This window comes from Eutrigla gurnardus (genome assembly GCF_963514095.1).
Source record: "Eutrigla gurnardus genome assembly, chromosome: 7".
Taxonomy (NCBI): Eukaryota; Metazoa; Chordata; class Actinopteri; order Perciformes; family Triglidae; genus Eutrigla; species Eutrigla gurnardus.
In genome coordinates, this window is record NC_139921.1 from 28898914 (window position 1) to 28918084 (window position 19171).

At 39.2% G+C, this 19171-nt stretch overlaps 3 protein-coding genes across 3 annotated transcripts in view; 1 reads left to right on the forward strand and 2 right to left on the reverse strand.

Annotated features, from left to right (window-relative positions):
* Window positions 1–368: 368 nt before the first annotated feature.
* Window positions 369–19171, reverse strand: part of LOC311015404 (phospholipase B1, membrane-associated-like) — a 63516-nt gene continuing 44713 nt past the window's right edge. Inside the window, exons 2-17 of the mRNA XM_084012628.1 lie at window positions 7961–8042; window positions 7834–7868; window positions 7066–7147; window positions 5675–5733; window positions 5154–5221; window positions 4677–4720; window positions 4339–4459; window positions 3756–3807; window positions 3597–3677; window positions 3453–3518; window positions 2594–2685; window positions 2014–2095; window positions 1838–1942; window positions 1663–1758; window positions 1176–1247; window positions 369–1097 (exon numbers count right to left, since the gene is read on the reverse strand). Coding sequence (XP_083868754.1) covers window positions 987–1097; window positions 1176–1247; window positions 1663–1758; window positions 1838–1942; window positions 2014–2095; window positions 2594–2685; window positions 3453–3518; window positions 3597–3677; window positions 3756–3807; window positions 4339–4459; window positions 4677–4720; window positions 5154–5221; window positions 5675–5733; window positions 7066–7147; window positions 7834–7868; window positions 7961–8012 — 1218 coding nt within the window. The 5' untranslated portion in view covers window positions 8013–8042 and the 3' untranslated portion in view covers window positions 369–986. The remainder of the gene's footprint in view (window positions 1098–1175; window positions 1248–1662; window positions 1759–1837; window positions 1943–2013; window positions 2096–2593; window positions 2686–3452; window positions 3519–3596; window positions 3678–3755; window positions 3808–4338; window positions 4460–4676; window positions 4721–5153; window positions 5222–5674; window positions 5734–7065; window positions 7148–7833; window positions 7869–7960; window positions 8043–19171) is intronic.
* LOC311015413 (dr1-associated corepressor) lies at window positions 8348–11819 on the forward strand. The gene is made up of 7 exons (XM_084012638.1): window positions 8348–8949; window positions 9728–9800; window positions 10137–10230; window positions 10396–10512; window positions 10664–10702; window positions 10928–11027; window positions 11250–11819. The coding sequence occupies exons 1-7, from the start codon at window positions 8908–8910 to the stop codon at window positions 11274–11276; spliced, it is 492 nt and encodes a 163-aa protein (XP_083868764.1). The 5' UTR covers window positions 8348–8907; the 3' UTR covers window positions 11277–11819.
* On the reverse strand, window positions 12291–17545 carry ahsa1b (AHA1, activator of heat shock protein ATPase homolog 1b). The gene is made up of 9 exons (XM_084012630.1): window positions 17354–17545; window positions 15820–16010; window positions 15415–15497; window positions 15221–15338; window positions 14780–14865; window positions 14489–14617; window positions 13573–13674; window positions 13235–13286; window positions 12291–12816 (listed from the first exon to the last, which is right to left on the reverse strand). The coding sequence occupies exons 1-9, from the start codon at window positions 17431–17433 to the stop codon at window positions 12644–12646; spliced, it is 1014 nt and encodes a 337-aa protein (XP_083868756.1). The 5' UTR covers window positions 17434–17545; the 3' UTR covers window positions 12291–12643.

Sequence of the window (19171 nt, forward strand, 5' to 3'; positions counted from 1 at the left end):
ACAACTACAGAAGTATTAGCGACACTGAAAGTAATAATGGCTAAATGATTTCTGAGAAAATTCAATACATTTTGGCATCTTTTGTAAAAAGAAAAAAAAAACAGTGTTTACTTCTCGGGAAAACACCAGATGCAATCCAGAAGAAAAACTCCCAGTTGTTTCTAACGATAAGGGGAGCAATAATTAAACAATAACAAGAAACTGGTTTAACAATTACTACTTAATTAATCATGAATGGAAAGATCTGGTAAATTAAATATATGAAATGGAGAGGACTACTATGAGGATTAGAAATCAAATGCATTAACTTGAAGAAAGATGGGAGAAATGGATTAAATATCTAACAGAAAAACAAAGTTCTTGTTTTATTTATTTTTTATTATTACATTCTCTCTGGTGGTCTCGATGTGGATGAGCATGTGACATTGTGTTCTCCTGCAGCATGATTTTTCTTTTATTCTTTATTGTTGAGTATATTGTGTATATGTTTATTAAACATTAAAAAATGCAACAAAAAAAGCAAGAAGTAGTATTCAAAGTACAAAAAAAATGAAATAAAAGTACTCATTATGCAGATTGTCAAATTTCAGATGCAACATATCATTGGTTTCTAATTAATATGGAAGCTTCACTACATAGTGAATGGGCCTGAATTTCTAAAGTCCTTTTTCTAGTCTTTTTGGGGTTTGGGGTTAGGTTATCTTGTACCATTGTTGGTGTAATTTAAAAATCCCAAATATCAAGATTTAAATCATATTGTGTTGGCTTTTCACTTAGTGTGTCATTACATCTCTGATAGGAATATAAGTAATGCAAGAAAATGCTGATTTTCTTTTTTTACTTAAATGAAATGTAGAGGGATTTCTTTAAAATAAAATAAGAGTTTAAACTGATAACATATTTTAGACAAAATAAGTCAGAGTTGGATCGGTGGGCATCAAACCCTCACATCCAGGCAGCGTTAACGTATTGCATTGCTTGTTGGACTACAGATGCATGAACAGGAAGAGCAGAGACATCAGTGTCACGGAGAAACGTGTCAGCGTCGGTGCGGACGACGACGTGCCTCGGGTTCTAGTGTAGATGTACGGATGCTCCTGGGAAAAAAAAGAAAAACGTCATGGGAATTTTTATTATATCTACAAAACATGAACATCTCCAACGTGTCACCGTACCTGTGATGGACAGTTGACTCTTACTGGCGTTGAAAACGTCTCTATCATCTCTTTCCCTCCGACAGGCTGGAACTGAGGAAGAAGTTTACTTTGACTTTATGCAGACGATGTGATGTTATTCAGTGATTCAGCTCTAAACGCACAACACTGAATATTCAATCAACTACACACCCAATTAAGTCACTTCTTATTCATACTTTTGATACGAATATAAATACAGAGCATGTGTAGAATATTTTATGAGTATGCAAGATTTTAAAAACGGGACAATTTGAGCACTGAATGAATTTTTTTTTTACTGATGTGGAAGTTACGCTGCTATCATGGCCATCTTATAAAAGACATTCCCAATGGTCATCATAATACTTAATAAAGGTTAAATACAATTAAATATATTAAGTCTGTTTTTTAAAGTGGACACTTAAGCAACCATTAGCTAATAAAACACATCTGTAACAGTTATATAAACATGATAAAAAGTATCCACCATGTTGTTCCACAGGCCCTTTGCCAGCTCCTCGTGTCCCCGAACAGTGAAATGGAAACAATCTGCAGCGAAGAAGCTCAAGTCCAGCGACCCGTTCTGGAGTAGAACAAAAAAATCATGATTAAATAATGATTATAAGTGCAAACCATCAGTGATTACAGGAATCAGGACTTACAGGAAGTCTAGCCGGGCCCGCGGTCTCCAAAAAAGGTTGCAGAACAGCAGCAAAGCTGTCGTTTTTGAAGAACCGGTCGGCTTGCAGGAGCACCTTCAATCTCCTCTACAGACAAAAACCACCAATCAGAGACTCTCACGTTCACACCGTCGTGCACATTGAACACATTCACTCACCTGGAACTCCTCGTTAATGGCGACCAGCTCCTGCAGCTCGGTGGAGTTGTCGGCCGGCACAACGAGGCACGAGCAGAAGGTCCTGTGAGCGGATTGTCACATTACGGGATTATCAAATTAACAGATTATCAGATCAGTTATGATTTGTGATCCTGCAGAGATTTGGACGCTGACGCAAGGCAGGTGAACTATGTGACATATTTTTTCATTATTAATTATACATGCATATCAACACTGCAATCAAAGGTTTTTAGCTTGAAAAATTAGTTGCCAATTAATCTTCTATTGTTTAACCGACGAAGCATCGTATTTATATGCTTTTTTATTTTATTTGTAAAGTCTGTCTGATTAATGTGGTGGTGTAATATATATATATATATATATATATATATATACACACACATATTTGAATTGTTTATGTATAAGTAGAATAAAATGGAAATGCTCAAGTAAAGTAAGTATCAATTCCACCACTGAATATCCTTTAAGATAACTTGAGGGTAATATTTTGATCCTGCAGTTTGATTTGAGATTAGATTAGATTAGATCAGATTAACAGGTAAACAAAAAACAAGGTAACCTTTGCAGCTGACAGCCGAGAGTCGGCCGACTAACTTCTCTGAGCGGCTTCATGGGAAGAATCTGCACCACGTTGACGATCGTCCGCGGGATCTGAAACCAGAGGATTGATCTTGTTTCATGTATTTGAACATATCTGCATGTCTTTCAGCGTTACAGCAGCGTGGAGGACAAACTGTTCCCGGCGAAACACGAGGAGGAGGAGGAGGGGAGTGTTTTACTCTCAACGTTTGCTCAGATACAAAAACATTCAAAAAGCAGAGTGAACAAAAAACTGCTCCACAATGCAACGCAGTTCTCAGACACGATACGTTATTCATGGTTCTTATCAGCGACGCCGGCTGAATGAATAGTTGCACAGTTGTGTAAGTCGTCCTTTATTTGCTTCTATTTTTAGCTCCGGGCCTGCAGGGGTGGGGGGGTGGGGGGGGTCCAGACTGCTGAATATACCTCGACTCGGTGTTTAATTGGATACAATAAACACTATTATACTGAAAACCTTAAAGTATTTAAATCAACATATATGGGTCACGTTGTGTGAACACTTGATTTTCAATCAGTTAATTTAAATTGATTCAAACTTCTACATAAATCTAATGTGTTTATTCAAGTTTTACATATGAAATTAAGGGGAACTTTTACATAAAATAATGTGTTTATTTGAGGTACTTGTACATGTATTTCCATCCTACGCTACTTCCTACATATACTCCACAGCTTCAGTTATTTTTCAAATGATGATTTTAGATAAAAATCAGGCTTCCTTGGAGCAACGAGCGATGTCGAGCTAAGACGTGAAAACACGAGTAAAGCTTCTGATTCTTGGTTTTCCTGCTTTGATGAATATTCTAAGATCTCACCTCCGCCATCATCAGGTCCAGAGCTTCAGTAATTTGGCGGATGAAGTTGTCGGGGGAGAACAGCATCTGTGGACGGAGAGGAGGAGAATTAAAAAAAAGTGTTTTCGAGGGAAGTGATGTTTGGAAATTAAAAAAAGAACTCACTTTGTTTTTACAGTAATCGCAGATGTCGTTCATGCCGATCAGCATCGTCACCACCTTCCAGTCCTCCTGGAAGTTCAGACCCTGAGAGGGAAGAGTCGGGTGAGCGAAGAATGATTTAATCGATCCATTATTGATCGCGTAACGAACTCGGAGACTCACCGGGAAAGTCTTGAAGGTGTCGATCATGTGTCTTATCTGAGTGGTGATGTTTCTGGAGAAGAACACAGCAGAAACGTTATATCGGATCTTTCATTTAAAGTCTCCAAACTGGAGATTCCTACAGTTGCATGTTTTAATTAGACATTTTATCTAATTATTTACTTAAAGAGATGTCTACATTTACTGCAATGTTGTCCTTTCTATTCTATATTTATCTATTATAACCTGGCTTTTTTTTTTTCTCGTGTTTGTAATTTTCTGTTTCAAATCCTTTTTGTATTTTTAGTATTTATTTCTTTACTCATTTTACTGTTTGGGTTCAACAATTTCTATGATGTGAAGCACTTTGTGACTTTGTCTGTAAAAGGTGATATATCAAATAAATTATTATTATTTAAAGTACCTTTTATTATTTTTCTGTCCTCTGTGAATTTCCCCTCTGGGGTTCAATAAAGACTAAATTTACTGCCCGGTTCAAAGCACCACAAACGTCTCTCTAAATATCCCCCCAGACGTTTGACACTCCACACGGCTCACAACAGCTGACTCATCAAAACCCGAGGAACAAACAGAGGGGACTCACATGGTGTTGCTGCCGGTGACGGCGAAGTTGAAGCCGGTCTGGTTGATGGTCACCGGCTGGCCGTGGACCGTCTTCATCGGCGACGGGCCGAGAATGTTGGGGTTGAAGATTTTAAGAATATCTGCAGACAGAAAAGATTGAAAAATCAATGAATATCTCTAATATTTAAAAACAAAACAAAAAAAATGCTTCAGAGGGAACCTTTTAAAGTTTTACATTTGCAATAGTTCCTTACAGATTGTTGCAGGTGAAGTTTTATTCTAAATGGATTATTTACCTTTTTTCGGCTTCACATATTGAAAGGAGATGATTCCTCTTTCTTTAAACTATAAACTTACTTGCCAGCGTGATGACATTCTCATAAGTTCCGAATCCTCCGATGCTGAACACAGAATAACGGAAAAGACACACAGAGGTTAACAGATAAACAGACTCATGTACATAAATCATCATCACGGCATTTCGACCAATTAGCAGTGTTGAGGCTACTTAAAGGGACAGAAACTCTCCTGTAACGCGATGATGTCACCAAGTAACACATTAGCCCCGCCTTCAAATAAAGATGGAGCTGAATAAGATTTCAGCACTATTACTCAGCAGAAGGGGGCGGGGCCCTTGACAAACACACTAAGGTGTTGACCAATCAGAGCAGACTAGGCTTTTTGGGAGGGAGGGGCAGGAGGCTGAGAAGAGCTGCTGTTCGACAGTTTTTTTTTTTTTTTTAATTAGCATTAAAGCAATTAAACACATTCCAGCAGGAACCTGAAATACAAGAATGGAGCAACATTCATCTGAAGTTTTGATATTTGATTTACCTCCAGGACAGATCACGGAATTCAAACGGCATCGCGAGGATCGAAGAACCATTGGCGCCGATAGCTGTCTGCAATAAAAACACATATTCTTAATGAAGAGACACATTGTCATATTACTAATAACAATAATAAGTACTTTTACTCAAGTACAGTACCTGTTGAGTCTGAGCACTATTTAAATGCAATGAATCTCATTTTTCATTCACTTTTATAGTAATTCTTTTGGTTTCCCTTGAGGACTATATCGTTTGTTTTTGTATTATTTCTGGTGATTTTCCGTCGTAAGAGCAAGTTGCAGTTTACAGATGAATATATTATTATTATTTCCCTTATGTAACATCAAATCCTCCTCCTTCAGCCTGTGATGGTTTCTAACGGTTTCCACTAATAACGTAATGCTTTCCATAGAAACACAAACATGTACGGCTCTCAGCAAAATAACAAAAAAGATCATTTGTCACTTTTTCTATTTCTAGATGTGTATGTAGAAAAAAAAATGAAGAAAAGAAAGAAAGCATCACCGTTAAAGAGTCTCCCAGCGCGGCGATGACTTTGATGTCTGCAGCTTTGACGAGTTCGACTGTAAGAGAAGACAAAAACACACAAAGCACTTTCAGTTACTTCACCTCACGCTTACAAGGATTAAAAGACAGATTTAAAGCACGATGTGAACATTTGATCTTAATGTAAGACAAAGACGACGTGAGGGAAATTAAGGTGAAGAGGTTTTCTCATGGCCCTCCTGATTGTGATCGCTGGGCGCCGCCGTTGGCAGACTCAACCGCAACCAGACTCAACAGCAACCAGACTCAACCGCAACCAGACTCAACAGCAACCAGACTCAACCGCAACCAGACTCAACAGCAACCAGACTCAACCGCAACCAGACTCAACAGCAACCAGACTCAACCGCAACCAGACTCAACAGCAACCAGACTCAACCGCAACCAGACTCAACCGCAACCAGACTCAACAGCAACCAGACTCAACCGCAACCACACTCAACCGCAACCAGACTCAACCGCAACCAGACTCAACCGCAACCAGACTCAACAGCAACCAGACTCAACCGCAACCACACTCAACCGCAACCACACTCAACCGCAACCAGACTCAACCGCAACCAGACTCAACCGCAACCAGACTCAACCGCAACCAGACTCAACAGCAACCAGACTCAACAGCAACCAGACTCAACAGCAACCAGACTCAACAGCAACCAGACTCAACAGCAACCAGACTCAACCGCAACCAGACTCAACAGCAACCAGACTCAACAGCAACCACACTCAACCGCAACCAGACTCAACCGCAACCAGACTCAACCGCAACCAGACTCAACCGCAACCAGACTCAACAGCAACCAGACTCAACCGCAACCAGACTCAACAGCAACCAGACTCAACCGCAACCAGACTCAACCGCAACCAGACTCAACAGCAACCAGACTCAACAGCAACCAGACTCAACCGCAACCAGACTCAACCGCAACCAGACTCAACCGCAACCAGACTCAACCGCAACCAGACTCAACAGCAACCAGACTCAACAGCAACCAGACTCAACAGCAACCAGACTCAACCGCAACCAGACGTTTGCGATACTTGGTGATGAGTCGTTTCCGGCGACGTGGAGGAATGTTGTCCTGTTTCTATTTGCAGAATCATTTCCGTGTGTGAGCTGCCAGATTCAGGTCATTCAGGTGACGTTGAGCCCAATTATCAATTTGGTTAATCGGTTGATTTCCATTAATTAAAAACTGCCTTTGGCGTTTTAACTCACGTTATCTAATATAAGTACTTTTTCACGCCACTGGTAGTGGAGTTAAACAAGTACAATGTTTGTGAAGCTACAAAGTGGGAATACTCAGGTAGGAGTCATTGAACCCCCCGCCAGGTGCATGCTGGTTCACCTGAGGTGGGGACGCTGGGAGACGGAGTCATGTCAGGACAGCTGAATGGAGGATGCATACGATTCATCGGAAAATCGGTGTCCTGCAGGAGGAAAAAACACAACCACATAGACACGTCGCCATGGTAACGGGTTCAAAGGGGGTCCAACTGGAGGGTCGTGGATGGAGGGTGTAAAAAAAAAACTACTAAGTCTTATTTTAAACCTGCGTGTAGCACCCCACACTCCCAGTTAAAACCCAGACCAGGACCTAAACAGTTCCCACAAGCCCCTTTTTCCAACCAGGAACCTTTCTGAGGAACCCGTTTGGGTTCCGACTGCAGGAACCGGGATCTTAAGTCAGCTCTGGGGACATTTTAAACCCCTAAAAGTTAGTCGACTCATTTAAAAAAAGAAAAAAACGTCTACAAACATGATTTGGACGACTATTATAAAGTAGAGATAACATGTTGTTAAATGGTTAATGAATAATACACTTTATTTAGATGGACAGTTAACACTTTATCAACGTCTTGAAGGTTTCTGAGATCCACCGGTCATTAACAAATACGTCATCTAGTACATAAAATGTCGTAATGTTTACTAATGTAATCAGTATGAACCCCCGCTGATATCATTTATGATCTAATTATTTCATACGACACACACTGACGACGCAATAACACAGATTATAGCATCACTGATTTATTAATGTGAGTGTTTGACGACTAAAGTTAGATTAACAAGTCTGATATTTAATCAGGTATGTGTGTCTGATGGGAGGCGATACCTGGTTGAGATCTTCTCCATCGTTGGACGTCGAGCCTGAGAGAAGAGAAGACAAAGCGGTGAGCAGACAGATTCTGTATGACGTTAAAGTGCTTATTCCTCCACGTTGATAATATTCTAACACTCACAGTCCACACGACACACAGCCAACAAACAGACTGCAAGCAGCACAAACACCATGCTGTCGTTTTCAAATCAAATCAAATCAAAACAAAATTGTCTCGTCCTGCTGCTCCGAAGCTTTATTGGTGTGGAATAACCTTTGTCATGGCTCCAGATAATAACCAGGGCACTCTAGTCTCCCACATTGGGCGTGAGACACAAGCAATCCAATCTGCTTCTATGCCACACCTATTCCCACGCACACAAAGTACCCGGGAAATGCCACAGACTGTTTCAGTTACAAGGTGGATGAGCTGGTTTGTTGCTCAACGGTTGCTCTGAGTGGTCACAAAATATGCTTTGACTGATGTGAAAGAAGGCAAATCGATTTATAATTGAGAGTCTATGTTGTCTGGAAAGGTGTGCAGTTTTTGAGTTTAAACACTAATGTGTGAACCGACGGATGAAGAAGAGGAGGAAGGAAGTTTGAAAAAGAGAATTAAACAAAAAGTTAAGTTAATTTTCCACAAATTATTCTAATTATTTTAAAACTAAATGGTCCACTTAGCTTCGAACAAACATATTCTTCATGTTTTCACTAGTGGCTCGGTTTGAATTCAGATTTTTATTTTTGTTGTTTCTTGTATCTGAAGTCATGATTGTTAATAAAAATAAATATGTAATATTCTTTCATTTTGAAGTCCGTTATAATTCAAATGTCATTACTTGGAAAAATACCTTTGATTTCATGAGTTTTTATGAACAATGTTGAAATCTTTTTTTCCTGTTAAAATGAAGTATAAGCTCGTAATGGCCGTGACGTCATTTTCGGGGGGTCACGAGGGGTCGACCTCAGGTGTGTGTGTCAGTACTTCCGGTCAGCTCCTAGTGAAGGTAAACAAATGGACTCGGCGGCGGTTTGCGGTAAAAACATGAAAAATGTGACCGAACCGCGTCGGTTGAATCGCGAACAATGCCCGGACAGAAGAGACGATATAACGTGCGCTTCCCTCCCGTGAGTAGAAACATTATTTTATTGTGTTAAAGTTGTTAAAAACTAGAGAGAACAAAAAGCTAAACACTACAAGCTAACGGTTAGTCGCGTTAACCTGCTGCTTTCAGGCTCTGTCGGAAATCTGCGTGTTCATCGTAAACTGTCAACCGTAGTTTTAGAGGATAATCCGGGTTCAACTCGTGATATTTACAGCACGGAAGCTCAGTTAACAATTGTATAGTAAATCTGAGGCTGTAGATGCCACAACATGACAAAGCACTTTATAGTGGGGTTTGGTCTCGTTTGCTCCACACAAAATGGCCAATTTAACCTGCTAAAAACAAAAAACGTTGCACAACATGGAGAGAAAATCATGAAACGCATCGATCAGCAGCACAATAAGCATATTTCTGTCAATTATGAGACTTTTGATTGTAAAAAAAAAAAAAAAAGTGCTGCATGTTAGTCTCAGTGTTTTATTTAATGTTTTGAAATCTTATATGATGTGTGTTTTATGGGATGTAAACACATGACAGGTGCAGTCTTAGGTGCCACATGCGACCAAATTTATTTACGACTATGACAAATAAAAAATAGAAACTTGAACTAAAGATACTTTATCATTTAGAAGCGTAAACTGTGACTGCTTTCATGGCCTCAGATCTCAGATTAGAGATTCACAAGGAGCATGTGAATGCAGCAGCTCTAGGTAGTGTGTGTGTGTGTGTGTGTGTGTGTGTGTGTGTGTGTGTGTGTGTGTGTGTGATTGTCTCTCTGAAATGTTTGTTTTTGCTCACAGAGTCGCATCAAGAAGATCATGCAGAAGGATGCGGAGGTGGGGAGGATCGCCACAGCGGTCCCTGTGATCATCTGTATCCTTTCCAATTCAACATTATTTGATTTCTCCCAAAATCTCAAAGTATGCATTGTTTCTCCTCAGAATTACTGGATATTATTATAAAAAAAAACACATTGAGGCCAATATGGGACACAAAACTCCCTGAAACTCAATCTGAGTGATTTTTAATCGAGGCATTCATTTGCAAATATACAAGTAAATATTTAAAATGTTCCCAAAAGAAAACAAAACACCTGCAGGTGATGCAGGTGTTTTCTGTCTGTAATCCCAGAGGGATCCCTGAATACGGATATGGTGATTATAATTTCATGTGCTGGTTGTCTGTGAAGTCCTGAACCGCGGAGATCAGCTCGAGCGCTGGAGATTTTCCTGAAGTCTCTGCTGACCCAAATCTGCCTGGTAACTCAGTCCAAGCTCAGCGCCGTCGTGTCCGTCGCTCACATGTGAGTAAAACCTGATGTTCCACCTTCACAGTAAAGTCTGAATTCAAGAAATGAGAAGAAACGACGCCGATGGATATGGAATTTTGTGCAGGGAATGTTCCATCTTTAAAAATGTTTTAATGTGAAAATTGAGCGATGAATTCATGACGTGATGTTTCCGTGTAGGAAGCAGTGCATCGAGTCGGAGAAGCTCTTCCACTTCCTCAAAGAGTTGGTGGAGCGAGCCTCGTCTACGGCAGGCCAGAAGGACCACAAAGGGATCAGCATGTGGCCGCTGTACAGGTAGAGACCCACATGTTTACCATCAGTTACAATAAAATGTTTTTTATATATATATATATATATATATATATATGTATATGTAGATATATGTATGGGGTTTAAATGTTGAGAAATGATTATTTTCTTATTGCTTGTTTTGTCCGACCAACAGTCCCCGAGACCAAAGGATTAAACGAACAGAGAGCTGCAGGTATGATGGATTTTGAGTGTTAGAACAAAACATTTAAATCTCTTAAACTTGACTCACTTTGAACTCTTTAATCACGCGTGACAATGAAAGGCGACACATCTTCACATTTGAGAAGTTGGATTCAGAGATTTGTTTTTGCATTTTTAGCCCGAAATGTTGCAGAAACGGATACATTTTCCATCTCGGCTCTAATCTGTGTTTTTTTTTACATGATTTTCTTCCCAGGACTAAACGGCACGAAGCCTCGGTTAAAAAAGCAGCCGACGTGATGGAAATGAAGCCGCGGCGGAGTCTCGACTCCCTGGACAACGACTCCAGCTCCGGCGTACGTATTCTGTTACTGAAAACACTTTTTTATCACGTTTTATCTTTATATGAGGATCTGCTTTAAGATGCTGTGATTTTAACCAACAAGACTTAAACGTTATGAGCCACAACAGCGCCCCCACGAGGCTGTAATGTCCATTACACAGGGAAAAAATGAGGGGCAGTATTATGACGATGAGTTCACTGACCTGAGTTTGAAGTCGCTTTTTGTTTCTTTCAGGAGTCAGAGCTCTACGTCTGCTTATGAGTGAACATCATCGTTTTCATCATGTTCATTTATTTTTCTTCTTTATTTAAACTATGCTATCGAGGTCAACGCTGAAAACAGTTTTGGGGAGAGAGAAAAAATATTTATGTAATATTTTAGACCGTTGGCTGCTTATGCTTTTTGTTTTTGTTTTATTTTGAAAAAAATATGGATTTTGTAGTGAAGCCCCCGTTCCCTTTTTGTTTGTAGCAGATATTCGTTAAGGCGACAAGAAGAAGTCGAATGTTTAAGTTCACACTCGAACTTCAACAGCTTGAGACTTTTAAATTCTTTGTTGTTGTTCGGTCAATTTGCTTTAAAGCTTTACGAGTTGAATTGTTAAATTATGTTAAGATAATAAATAAGTTTTCGTACCATTTTATGCACCAGCCCTAAAAATAAGTGCTTATGTTGCCAAATGGCCTTAATGGTTTCTGTTTAGAGCGTTTAATTTTTAAAGCACTTGTAAATTAACGTTTTAAAAAAAACAGTAAACCTTTGCATATGAAATGTAATTGAAATGTCAATAAATGTTTATTTCAACTTCTGTGAAATTTAATGCGAAGTAAACAGATCACATAAATGAATCAAATCAAGAGCATACAGCAATTGGTTTATTCCATCATGAGGTGAAATAATCAATAAATAGATGCATTTTATTCTGAAAACCTTTTTTTTTTTACTTGAAATTTACATTTTGAAGCCAAATAAAGCAAAAAGTCTCTCTTTGAGTTGCTACGCTAGCTAGCTAGCTGCAAGGAGGTTAAATGGTTTTCGTTCTACAGCCGTGAAACATTTGGGCCACCGTTGCCGCTGCCGACCCGAGCTGATCTGACCCCCACCCCACCCCCCGAACAACGGCAGTCTCGTAACGGACCTGAACGTAACGTACCGCTCATCTCTATGTGACGGACGAGTCAAGTTCAGATCCAGTAGTCATGCATCTTCACTACAGTTACATTTGAAAAGAGTAAAAATAAGAAGGAAAAAAACACTGACTTTTTCAAAATAAAATAAAAACCAAACATTTATTCTAATTCTTGCGGTAATTACATATTTATAGAAATGGAGGCCAATTTCATTAGTGGTTGAATAGATTCTAGCGATCGATCCAGTGTCCCGAAGGCACTCGGTCCTTTTACACTCCTTTTTTTGAAAAATCGACCCAAATACTGACGGAGAGGGAGGATCTAGATTTAAATACGTTGACAAATTAAAAACATTTACACAGACAGAACGGCCTCACCTCGTCGTCTCTTCTTTGTCAACCCGTGCTGTGAGTTTACCGTGGCAGATCGGAGGACATGACGTTTTAAAAATTCCCAAAACAGAGAAAGAAAAAGCGTAAAACTACACGTGAACCGTCTTCAGTAGAGTCGCGCTCCGTAGCCAAAAGTCTGTTTAATCGCTTCAAAGTAGTATCTCTTCCAGCCCTCTTTCGTCCGCTCCTCCTCGCTCTCCGGCACGCCTCGACACTCCACCTTCAGCTCCGTCTCGCTGCTCCGGTCCAGGAAGGTCATGGTGACCGTCGAGTAATGCTCTGTGGAGCACAAACACAACTCTATTAGATAAACACGCTGTTTTTATTATTCCTATCCACCGCTGAGGTTTGTTCTCTCGCGTGTGAACGCACCATAACAGTACTTTGTCTTATTGACTGTTTATTAAATGTGTACATTTTCTAATAAATTATTAAATATAAGAAATAACAGAACATAAAGATGTTTTTAATTTGTATATTGTATATTAAAACAAGCATTTTTCAGGAGTATGAAATGAAGAAAAGTAAGAAAATATGTATAGGAGAAAATTTAATTTTTTACTCAATAAATTGTTTCCACAAAAAAGTAAAGCGTTGTGTGTTTGAAAAGATCGATTCACAATCAAAGATAAAATTATTATTTATGGCAGTCATCCAATAAAAATAAATGTATAGATCTAAATGAATAAAATCGTACCAGAGGGCCAGTTGTTATACCTCCACTTCATAACTATTTTCTCATCAGGTACCTGGTGGAGAAAAGATTCACCGTTAGAGCGTTTATTTCATCTGAAGGCAACAAAATGTACAAAAATAAAACTTTAATTCTACATGACTGATATACACATAAATATATGCACAATTATAAACTTTATTTATACAGCACTTTGCAAAACACAAGGTTAAAAAGTGCTTTACTAGTTATAAATGACAAACCACACAACAACGTGCAAAAGGAGCTGCTTATGAGAAAAAAGTAAAATAATATTATTTTAAAAAGTACAAAGAGAATGAAAGGTTGATGGTCAGCCTCACCAGCTCTCTGAATTCACCAAATACATTTCCTTCTAGCAGACGAAACTTCCCGCCCTTCTCGCCCTCCACCATCGCCGGAGCGTGTGTGAACGCCTGGACCATCTGCAGAGCGACCAAACACAACGCTTGAACTTTATTTTTATCGTCACATACAGGTACATGTGACCAAATGTGAATATTAATTCAATGCAAAGACATGCATACATGCAAATTTGCACACAGTGAAATATTTAGATCAAACTAAAAATGTGCATGAGTTGAAAGCCTATCAGTGTTGAGATTCTCCTCCCGTCATCACTGAATCAGAAATGGAGATAAAACATATTGTAGCAGTCTGTGGTCTCCCAGAGGTCTACATTAAAACCTCACATTAGTCCAGAGACCAGACCAGACCATGTGGAGAAACCAGAGACCGTCTGTGGTCTCCCAGAGCTCTACATTAAAACCTCACGAGTCCAGAGACCAGACCAGACTATGTGGAGGAACCATTTATGTCTCGATGATGTAATGTTAAGTATTTATGGAGCAGCTACAGTGGTAGCGTAGCCTAGCACCCATCAACAAGACTCCATTCAGAAAACCAGCGTTTTAAAGTTGTTTGCGTGTGGTCTTGTAGCTAGAGCTAACAAAGGATTACCTCAGACTTTCGTCAAGTTATTACTTCTGCATCATTTGTATCCGTTTATTTGATATACATCACGACTAAATTGTTTATTTTAAGTTCATACAGCCGTATTAAACTAACGGCCAATCTTGTGATTAAAAGGACGACCTGCTCTCGTCACTGAGCCACATTCATGCAAATTCATTCATCAAATATTTAAGTGCTTGCATGTTTTATGTGCTTATTCTTTCAGCCGTATCATCCATGAGAATAAAAGTCACCAAACAGTGAGGATGAAGAGGTGAAGCTCACCTCCTGGTTGAGGAAGACCCTGTAGAGATCCGCCGGTGAGGTGAGGAACTTTTCCCTCATGCTGAATTTACAGGTTGGGATCTTGACGCCGGTGTTGATTGGAGCAGCTGTGCTGCCCGAGGAGGAAATCTGTTCGACACAAGAACAAAAGTCTGGTGAGGGAAGATCGCTGCTGCACCGCCACGAGGAAAACGCCTCGAAAATTCTGTTACAGTAAATAATTTAGGGAAGAGTTCTGTGTAAAAATGTAAAAGCGGAGCTGATGGCTGGAGATCTGTGAAGGTGACGAACCCGAGTTTTATCCAGCTTGGCTTTGGACTGCGACGTGGACTTGGCCATGCCGTTGGCCGTCGGCAGGATCATTCCCTGTGTGAACTCTGCAAATAAACATATAAGAAAAAAACACTTTTTAAATAAAAGCTATGTAACAAAGAAATCTAGTTTAATTCTAAAACTTTTCATTGGATAAATATGACAGATCCTAGATATTCCTTTGAAATATTATTACACAATAATGAGTTTTTAATGTCAGTTTCTATGAGAAAACAAATTAACATTTTCACGTAAAACAACTTAAGCTTTTAACATTTATAATTGTTTAAATGTATATCCTGTAAACACCATGTGACTGATAACTGAACTCATGTTGAGTTTCGATGGTGAACAGACCCCGTTTGTTTGAATTAAGACTCGTAACGGCTCCTTTAAGATCAAGTATGGATTCACACTCACCCGTTTTTAAAAACCCAACGTAGCTTCCCAGGACTTCGCGGATTTTCTCGGCTCCTTTTGTCCTCATCAGGCTGGTCAGCGGCGTTTCAGGTTCGTCTTTATTCAGCGACACAGAAACCTGGACAAAAGATGACGGGCATGAAAACGCAGCTACAACAATACACGTCGCACACAAGGTCTCTGGCCAGACTCACATCAAGATCCTCCATGTCGTTCTCGTCAGAAAGGTTTGGAACTTCAATCGTTCCCGTATATTTGACTCCTGCTTTTGACTCTCCTGGAAAAACAAAGAATACAGAAGTCGACAGAGATTCAAAGAGATTTCTTTTCAGTTATAACAACAAAAGGGAGAGCTTGTTTTGATCAACTTTCATGTTACGGTCCTCTTCTATTTTAAGAACCATTTAACAGTCAAAATGAGGTAAGAAACAAGCAATGCAGTATGCAGGTTAACTAAGTTTCCTGTGTTTTCATATCTGGACGTGATGGCAGCAAACACACCACGCCTGTCAGCAGATGTATGAACAATTTTATGCATTAATATTTAACAGAATCTCCCCGTAAAACAACACCGACTGTCGTCTCAGTCTTCTACTAACCGGTCCACGTGGCCTTCAGGTTCCATTCATAAAAGAAAATAAGTTTTCCTTTGCGGTTGTTGATGGAGGCCTCTCCTTCCACCTTGCTGACTTCCGTCACCTCACAGCTCCCCTCTTGGTTCTCCACGCTCAGTCCGAGGAGCAGGGATTTTAATTTGTCCGACGACCAGTTTGTTGCGTCTCGTTCGGTCCTGCAAAGTGAGCAAATTACATCAACATCTGCATCTTCATTTTTTTTTTTTTTGATCACATGGTCCTCCTGCATAAATACATTATTAAAAAAATGGCAGCAATGTTTTTCCTTTCAATGTAATTGCTGTATTTTTTCACTTCTCTATCATAATAAGGAGCTAGACAGCTGATAATCACGGGAATGGAAATTGTCTAGGATCAACTTATTTTGATTTTCAAATCAGGCTGTACATTATCTTGGTTTCCAGCTGAAAGTTTAGTTTATTACAGGGAGGCTTGCGTTAATAAATATGACATCATTTTTGCAAGACACACATATAGACATGATGTCATTTGTGATTTATTAACCATCTCTAGTGGGCTTAAAAGTGACATTTTATACTAATCTGTAAACAAAAGCCAACAGGTGACCGTAAGCTAAAAACAACTCATAACAGTATGATGCATTGTGGATAACTGGAACAATGTGTACCCAGTAACTTAAAACTGGTTTCAAACATTTAAAAATCAGGATTATGGACATTATTATCTCAAAAGTGATCACTTTAGAGTCCAAGTTAGAGCAACAGTGAATTCCTATGATGGCACATTCAATTTATGGAGTAGCAGGTGGTGGCCAGGCGGGGTGGGTACAGACTTTCCATCCATCCCTCACATCAACACAGCCAACTGGCGCTTTGTGTTGTGAAGCCAAATAACCCAGTGACTGATCAGGTAAAATGTACTTCATAGGTATTTTAACATCACGAGACAATGCCACCTCAGAACAATTTGGTAGGTGAAACGTTTCTGAACTGGATGACGTTACCATGGAGATAAACATGGTTACCATGGAGAAAGAGCGCAGAAACAGTGTACGTATATGGAAAATGATATATATATATATATATATATATATATAATATCCCATAGCTTTGCAAAACATAACATAATAAAATATTTAATTAACTTTGAGATGAGGTGCAATAAAAAGAAGCTTTCTAGACACATGTATAAGTAACGGACTCATGATGTTAATTAATCACCTTCAGTGGCTAAAAAAAAAAAAGTGCCCCCCTTACCATACAGTACATGCATTAAAGCTACAGTAGCTAGCTGCAAGCGAAGCTAACTTAAAAAAAAAAAAAAAAGATGTTTAGCTTAGTGAAATCCCTCAACTGTAATTATTATTTGTTTTAAATCAACAACATTCTACATTTTACACTCCGTCTGTGAATAACTGAATAACACTAATGTATTTACACGAAGCGCCCCCCAAATACCAGTAGCTTGACACAAATACGAGCTCAATGTGAGGTGTTAGCATATTAGCATGCTAGCTGTCCTTTTCTTTTTAACTCACCAGTGCCAGTTGTTGACGTTAGTCGCGTCGGCTCTCTCCTCGACAATCCAACGAGGGTCCCCTTCTCCCCATTTAGCCATTTTTAAGCCAGAGGTTTTACTGTGAGTCGGTGTATTCAGAGAGGCAGGTTGGTTTGCCGGTGACTGTCCCGGTGCACGTTGTTTCTAGAAGTCTCTGGCTGCGGCTGCCGTCTCGCTTCTTCTTCGCGTGTAGGTTTTAATGGGGGTTGGTAAACCAGCTTAAAGGCGCATAACCGCCACCTACTGGATTGGAGGGTGTGGATCAGTAGCTCCTCCAAAATAAAATGAGGAAAAAAAAACAACAACAACAAAAAACAATCTATTTTCTCTATTATATCTGTTATTCTTAAGAAATTAATTATTTATTCATTAATGTATCATCTGCTCGTTCCCCTCGCGGTGCTTCTGCGTTTGTACGCCGTGCACAGACATCGCTGGAAACGGAACTACGTGACGTGCAAAAAAAAATAAAAAAATCTCCGAACCGGAAATGTCAATAGTTCCGCTTCATAAAGCAAAACTTCTGAAAAGAAACTTCGAGAAATATAAGACAGCGATAGAAGAAGTATTCACACAATTTGCTGACCTAAAATTTAAAAACAAATAACGGTAAAAATAATCTGCTACGAGTAAATGTCCTTATTTAAAAATGTATTAATATACATACAATTCTATTTTTTGTAAAGCCATTTCAAAGTAATATATAGTGATATTTTTTTTTTATCATAATAATTTAAGATGGTAAATATGGAGTGTTTCAATTATTCTCTCTCTCTCTCTCTCTCTCTCTCTCTCTCTCTCTCTCTCTCTCTCTCTCTCTCTCACTGAATATCATTGAGTTTTGTACTGTTAATCGGACAAAACAGGACTACTGAAGCCCTTCAGGATATTTTAATGAGCACTTTTCATGGAGAAAACTATTGTTTGGTAAATGCACCCTAGAGGACGTGGCTGGAGCATTTACAAATGCTCCTAAACAAATGCATTCTACAGAATTTACATATTAGACAGTAAGCAGGGAAATAAGTCACGACAGTGAGCCAGCAGCCACAATAACCCAAACCAGCTCAGCTCAATGGTGCGCAGCCACTTTTAATGTCATCAATCCCACCCTTGCTTTTAGGTCTATCAGTCAGGGTTATGGTGGTGGGACTTGTCGGGGGAGGTTCACGTATCAGTAAAGAAATATAATCAGCTGTTATATAATATACATGTATGTATTGTTAGGTTTCTAAAATACATAATTAATAGTAAGGCAGATTGAACTAATTACCAAAAGCCTTTATGTTAGAGCTGTGTTCGTCACCAACAACGATAATTACTGATAATTACACCAAAGAGTGTTACGTGGTGTCGTAGATGAAGATAAATACATCAGCGGCTAACGTATCAATGGGGAAGATTCACATTCTGTATTTTGACCTAATTCAACTAGCAATTCAGAAACTTTGACACCGACATCAGCATTGATATTGCGACTGCGTTCACACTCGGTATGCATTCTCCTTTCTTGTAGTTTTGTAATCAGCATATGTGAATTGCATTATTTTCCACTGCGGTGACATTATTCACCCTGTAATCAACACAAATCATTAACCTCAAAACTTGCTGTAAATATCTGTCAGTGTAAATAAGACATGAATAAGGTTGGATATAATGATAATATCCAAAAATGTACCAATTACTTGAGTCAAGTCAGTTATTTTATCAACCCTATTTACGACTAACGTTGTAAAGTGATTCAAAACAAAACAACAAGCACAACATTTAGTATTCAGCAATTCAATACAATAATCGA

What these genes read in the sequence shown, in the direction of transcription:
- LOC311015413 (XM_084012638.1), top strand. Translation starts at nt 8,908, where the DNA reads ATGCCCGGACAGAAGAGACGATATAACGTGCGCTTCCCTCCC. An exon ending in AAACGAACAGAGAGCTGCAG is followed by an intron (nt 10,703 to 10,927) that starts GTATGATGGATT and finishes TTTTCTTCCCAG; the next exon opens with GACTAAACGGCACGAAGCCT. An exon ending in ACAACGACTCCAGCTCCGGC is followed by an intron (nt 11,028 to 11,249) that starts GTACGTATTCTG and finishes TGTTTCTTTCAG; the next exon opens with GAGTCAGAGCTCTACGTCTG.
- ahsa1b (XM_084012630.1), bottom strand. Translation starts at nt 17,433, where the DNA reads ATGGCTAAATGGGGAGAAGGGGACCCTCGTTGGATTGTCGAGGAGAGA. An exon ending in AACGTCAACAACTGGCACTG is followed by an intron (nt 16,011 to 17,353) that starts GTGAGTTAAAAA and finishes CTCACTTTGCAG; the next exon opens with GACCGAACGAGACGCAACAA. An exon ending in CGTTGGGTTTTTAAAAACGG is followed by an intron (nt 14,866 to 15,220) that starts GTGAGTGTGAAT and finishes GTTTATTTGCAG; the next exon opens with AGTTCACACAGGGAATGATC.